Here is a 6,339-nt window from a genome sequence, read left to right as displayed (position 1 = left end):
GCTTTGGATCTCGTTAGCAGTTACTCCCTATTCAGCAAGTTTTGGTGAGCCCTACTCTACTCCGGGTCTAATGTCACTTGATGTTGTACTTTGTGTTTTAAGGTATAGTCGGGGCCTTATTGCCGGTACTTCCATACTACTCTTCTGTTGTACTTAGAGACTCCCTAGACATAGTATGGGTGGTACATTGGTATTGGGAAAGTCAAAACTAGAAATGGTGTATTTGTAACACATGTTCCACTTCAAACTATGAATGGGTAATGTATTTGGGAAATTATGAATGAAGCTGCTAATGGTAATAAAATTGGTGTTGTTTATGAAATCCTTTCAATATTAATTAATGGAGTACATCTCCACTCCATTCATGGGCAAGGTCGGGTAGAAAGTATCTAGCAGGCTTGCTTGACCGGGTTATCTCGGTTGAGCGCCGGTCGCGCTCCCCGAGGTCGGGGCAGGACGATTTCACTCTCATATTATATTTTATGCTTCATGTCACCATGCCCTTTATACTTGGTTTCTCTGTTATATAAAATTAATGATTTTAAAAGTAATAAAGTGAATAATTACATAGATAGTTCACCGTTGGCTTGCCTAACGGCGACGTTGGGCGCCATCATGACCTATAGTTGGAATTGGGTCATGACAGCTTGGTATCAGAGCACTAGGTTCACATATCAGAGCACTAGGTTCACATAGGTCTCACAAGTCATGAGCAGGCCCAATAGAGTCTTGTGGATCAGTGCAGAGACATATGTACTTATCTTCAAGAGGCTATATGGTGTTAAGAAACTTCTCTTTCTTCATCTCCTATCATGCAATTGATGTTGTGCTAAGTATCTTTCTCTTATTCTTTCACAGATGGTGAGAATGCTCACTACAACAGTATTCGGTGGTAGACGCCAGAGGTAGAGGAAGAAGCCGCGAGAGGGTCGCAGCTCCTTTTAGAGGATGAGGGTTCCCGGGGGTTGCTCCTGATGTACCACCAGTGGATCCAGTAGAGGATCCTATGATTGAAGAGCAGGATGAGGCGCCTGCAGTTGAGCCGGCCCCGGTTCATGACTGCACCGGGATTTCAGGAGGTCATGGGCCGTATATTGCGGTTCATGGATTCTATGATGCGGGCTAGTTTATTTCTAGCGAACCTAGCCACATCTCAGGCGAGAGGGGGAGCACAGACTCCTAGATCTCAGGCTCCAGGGAACGCTGCTGCCATTTATCAGACACCAGGTGCATTACATGCGGGTGAAGCCCAACCAGTTGCAGCGGTTATTCTAGAGCCCAAACTAGTCGTGAACGTTAAGCAGCAGAAGTGGCTGGACAGTTGGACCAAGCTGCATCCTTCTATCTTTAACTGTGAGCATCATAAGGACTCACAAGACTTTATTGATGGTTGCAGGGACAAGCTGCACAAAATGGGAGTATTGGAGTCCAATGGGGTGGACTTCACCACATTTCAGTTGGGGGGCAAGGCCCGTAGATGGTGGCAGTACTATCTTTGTAGCAGGCTAGCAGGTTCACCTCCATTGACTTGAGAGCAGTTCACACACTTCTTTTTGGAGAGGTTTATTCCACACACTCAGAGGGAAGAGCTACGGGGTTAGTTCGAGCGACTCCAGTAGGGTCGGATGTCTGTGATCGACTATGAGGCGAGATTCTCTGAGTTGTCTCGCCATGCACTTATGATACTCCCAAAAGATGCAGAGAGGGTGTGGAGGTTTATTGCGGGCTAGCATTATGGTATCCAAGTTACTATGGCCCGAGAGGTTGAGATGAGGACTCCTTACGAGCAGGTTATGGAGATAGCTAGGAGGATCGAGGGTATCCGTAGCCAGGGATGATGGTATATGATAGGGGAGAAGAGACCTCGGCATTCTGGAGGATTCAGTGGAGCCCCGTCTGGGGGCATTGGCTAGTTCATAAGGGGTCAGTCCAAAAAGCCCATGTATTCAGCACAACCGCCTACTCGGAGTTCCCCGATGCAGCCCAAATTCAGCGCTATTCTAGAGAGCTCCTACCATTCACCGGCCATTCATGGTTATTCCATTGGGCATTCGGGTCATCAGGGTCAGACCTAAGGCTAGTCGTCTTCCGCACCGAGAGGTTGCTATGAGTGAGGGGAGCTTGGTCATTTGAGGAGATTTTTCCCCAGGCTTTGAGGCAAGGTAGTACAGCAGAGCCATCAACCCTTAATTACCGCACCAGTTGTCACACCGCCAGTTCGGCCAGCCAGAGGCGGAGGGCAGGTGGGTAGGGGTCACCCTAGAGGTGGAGGCTAGCCAGGTGGCACTCCGACTAGGTTCTATGCCTTTCCAACTAGACCAGATGCAGTAGCCTCAGATGCCGTGATTACATGTATTATTTTTGTCTGCGGTAGGGATGCTACGGTACTATTTGATCTAGGGTCTACATATTCATATGTGTCTTCTTTATTTTCTCCTTATCTATATGTCTCTCATAAGTCCTTGGGTGTTCTTGTTTATGTGTCCATGCCAGTGGGTGATTATGTTGTTGTGGATCGGGTTTACCGGTCCTGTGTAGTGACTTTCTGTGGTTATGAGACTAGAGCAGATGTTGCTTGATATGACCGACTTTGAGGTCATCCTGGGCATGGACTGGTTGTCTCTGTACCATGCCGTTCTTGATTGCCATGACAAGACTGTTACATTGGTGATGCTAGAGTTTCTTAGGATGGAGTGGAGGGGTTCGTCTATCAGTACATCCAATCAGGTTATCTCTTTCCTGAAGGCTCGACATATGGTCGAGAAGGGTTGTTTGGCCTATCTGTCTTATGTTCGGGATACTGTCGTGGAGACTCCCACGATTGATTCAGTGCCCGTGGTGCAGAAGTTCTCTGATGTATTTCCTTCTGATCTACCAGGCATGCCACCATATCGTAATATTGATTTCTATATTGATTTAGCGACATGCACCTATCCTATCTCTATTCCACCATACCGCATAGCTCCGAAGAAGTTGAAGGAACAACTTGAGGAGTTGCTCGTGAAGGGGTTTGTCAGGTCGAGTGTATCGCCTTGGGGTGCACCGGTGTTGTTTGTGAAGAAGAAGGATAGGAGTAAGCGGATGTGTATTGATTACCGCCAGTTGAACAAAGTTACCATTAAGAACAAATACACATTTCCACGCTTTGATGATTGGTTTGATCAGTTACAGGGTGCTAGGGTGTTCTCTAAGATAAACTTGAGGTCTAGGTATCATCAGCTGAGGATTCGTGCTTCGGATATTCCGAAGACGACTTTCTGGACTAGATATGGGCATTATGAATTGTTCTTCGGCTTGACTAATGCCTCGACGATGTTTATGGATTTGAAGAATCGGGTGTTTAGGCCATATCTTGACTCATTTTTCATTGTCTTCATTGATGACATATTGATCTACTCGCGTAGTATGGAGGAGCACGAACAGCATTTGAGAGTTGTGCTTCAGACCTTGCGGGAACAGAAGCTATATGCTAAGTTCTCCAAGTGCGAGTTCTGGTTGGATTTCATGGTGTTCTTGGGTCATTTGTATCAAGTGAGGGTATTAAGGTAGATCCCCAGGAAGATCGAGAAAGATCAGAGTTGGCCTCGTCCTACCACATCGACTGAGATCAGGAGTTTCTTGGGGTTAGCAGGTTACTATGGTCGGTTTGTGGAGGGCTTCTCGTCTATTGCAGCTCCTTTGACTAGATTGACCCAGAAGGGTGCTCCATTCAGTTGGTCCAATGATTGTAAGGCGAGATTTCATAAGCTTAAGACCGTATTGACTACAGCATCGGTGTTAGTGTTGCCCTCCGGTTCAGAAATGTGTATTGTGTATTGTGACGCTTCACGTATTGGCTTGGGTTGTGTTTTGATATTAGGAGGGGCGAGTCATTGCATAAGCTTCACGTCAGCTGAAGCCCCACGAAAAGAATTACCCTGTTCATGATTTGGTGTTGGCCGCGATAGTTCATGATCTCAAGATTTAGAGGTATTATCTTTATAGGGTGCCATGCAGGGTCTACACTAATCAACGTAGTTTGCAGCATTTGTTTAAGCAGAGGGATTTGAATCTGAGGCAACATAGGTGGCTTGAGTTGCTAAAGGACTATGATATTACTATCTTTTATCATCCGGGCAAGGCAAATGTAGTGGCGGATACCTTGAGCAAAAAGGCTGAGAGTATGTCTAGTTTGGCATTCATTTCAGTAGAGGAGAGGCCATTGTCTTTGGATATTCAGTCCTTAGCTAAAAAACTTGTGAGGTTCGATATTTCAGAGCCCAGTCAAGTTCTTGCATATGTTGTGGCTCAGTCTTCCTTATTAGAGCGGATCAAGGCTCGTCAGTGCGATGATCTACACTTTCTAGTTCTTAGAGAGACGGTGCTATAGGGTGGTGCCAAAGAGGTTACTATCAGTGATGATGGTGTTCTGCAACTCCAAGGTCGCCTATGTGTTCCTAATAATGATGGGCTGAGGGAGACGATTCTAGAGAAAGCACACGGTCCGCGGTATTCTATTTATCCAGGTGCTACGAAGATGTATCATGACCTGAGGTAGCATTACTAGTGGCAGCGGATAAAGAAGGACATAGTTGAGTATGTGGTGAGATGCCTAAATTGCCAGCAGGTTAAGTATGAGCACCAAAGGCCAAGTGCCTTAATTCAGTAGATAGTCATACCGGGGTGGAAATGGGAGCGCATCACTATGGACTTCGTAGTTGGGTTGCCATGGACGTTGAGAAAATTTCATGCGGTTTGGGTCACTGTCGACAGGCTGACCAAGTTGGCACACTTTATTCCAGTTGTGACTACGTACTCTTCAGAGAGGTTGTCCCAGATTTATATTCAGGAGATCGTCCGGTTGTATGGGATACCTATTTCCATCATTTCAAATAGAGGCCCTAAGTTCACTTTGCATTTTTGGAGAGAAGTACAGAGTGATTTGGGTACCCGAGTAGAGCTCAGCACGGCCTTTTATCCGCAGACCGACGGGCAGTCGGAGCGGACAGTTCAGATTCTAGAGGATATGTTCGGAGCGTGTGTGACTGATTTCGAAGGGCAGTGGGATCGATTCTTACCATTGGCCGAGTTTGCTTATAAAAACAGTTATTAGTCCAGCATCGAGATGGCTCCATTTAAGGCTTTATATGGTCGGGTATGTCATTCCACCATCGGTTGGTTTGAGCCCGGCGAGGCTAGGTTATATGGCACTGATTTGGTAAAGGATGCCTTGGATAAGGTAAGGTTGATTCAGGAGAGAATTTGCACAACACAGTCCATACAAAAGAGTTACATGGATCAGAAAGCGCGTGATTTATCATTTATGTTGGGCGAGAAAGTTCTCTTGAAAATCTCACTGATGAAGCGTATCATGAGGTTCAGAAAGAAAGGTAAGCTGAGTCCGAGGTTTATTGGCCCATTTGAGGTGTTGAGGCGAGTTGGGTAGATTGCTTACGAGCTTGTTTTACCTCACAGTCGATCAAGAGTTCATCCAGTTTTTCACGTGTCTATGCTCCAGAAGTACCATGCTCACAGGTCACATGTGTTAGATTACATCACAGTTTGGCTAAATGAGAACTTGGGTTATGAGGAGGAGCCAGTTGCTATTGTTGACAAGCAGGTTCACCAGTTGAGGTCTAAGACGATTTCTGCGATAAAGGTCTAGTGAAGGGGTCAACCAGTCGAGGAGGCTACGTGGGAGACCGAGGAGTACATGCGGAGCAAATATCCACAGTTATTCAATCCTCCAGGTATGATTCTAGACTCGTTCGAGGACGAACGTTTGTTGAAGAGGTAGAATGTAATGACCTGACCGGTCATTTTGCTTTCTAGATCCCCGTTCCCCTATTTAAGACTCCCCGTATGTACTTTTATTATTTTATGACTTGCGGGAATTGTTGGTTTGGTTTTGAAAGGGTTCGGGTTGAAATCGGAACACTTAGTTCCTTAATAGTGGCCTAAGATGGCCAAGTTTGACTTGAGTCAATATTTTGAGTAAACGTCCTTGGAACCGGGATTTGATGGTTCCAATAGGTTTGTATGATAAGTTTGGACATGGTCGTGTGTTCGGATCGAGCTTCGGGTGATCTGGGAGCATTTCGGCGCTTAATGTTGAAATTGGCACCTTGAAGGATTTAGAGTTTCTTAAATTTGGTTTGAAGTATACTTTGGTGATATCGAGGTCCGTTTGGGATTCCGAGCCTGGGAATAGGTTCGTATGGTGATTTATGACTTGTACGTATAATTTGACGTCATTACGAGTTGTCTAAGTATGGTTCGTCGCATTCGGAGCTTGTTGAAGAAATTTGAAGTTCATAAGTTGATTAATTTGGTTTTGGGGTGCGATTCTTAGTTTCGATG

At 45.7% G+C, this 6,339-nt stretch overlaps 1 protein-coding gene across 1 annotated transcript; it reads left to right on the top strand.

Annotated features, from left to right (window-relative positions):
• The first annotated feature begins 5,104 nt into the window (after window positions 1-5,104).
• On the top strand, window positions 5,105-5,644 carry LOC138894088 (uncharacterized). The gene is made up of 2 exons (XM_070178766.1): window positions 5,105-5,369; window positions 5,475-5,644. Exons 1-2 carry the CDS (start codon window positions 5,105-5,107, stop codon window positions 5,642-5,644), a joined length of 435 nt encoding a protein of 144 aa, XP_070034867.1.
• Window positions 5,645-6,339: the final 695 nt, after the last annotated feature.

The sequence above is a fragment of the Nicotiana tomentosiformis genome, chromosome 6 (genome assembly GCF_000390325.3).
Source record: "Nicotiana tomentosiformis chromosome 6, ASM39032v3, whole genome shotgun sequence".
Classification (NCBI taxonomy): Eukaryota; Viridiplantae; Streptophyta; class Magnoliopsida; order Solanales; family Solanaceae; genus Nicotiana; species Nicotiana tomentosiformis.
The sequence above is the reverse complement of the archived record's forward strand: the minus strand, read 5'-3'. Positions and strand labels throughout refer to the sequence as shown.

Coding starts and splice junctions, on each gene's coding strand:
- LOC138894088 (XM_070178766.1), top strand. CDS start 5,105: ATGGCTCCATTTAAGGCTTTATATGGTCGGGTATGTCATTCCACCATC. Junction 5,370..5,474: donor CATGAGGTTCAGAAAGAAAG/GTAAGCTGAGTC, acceptor GAGTTCATCCAG/TTTTTCACGTGTCTATGCTC.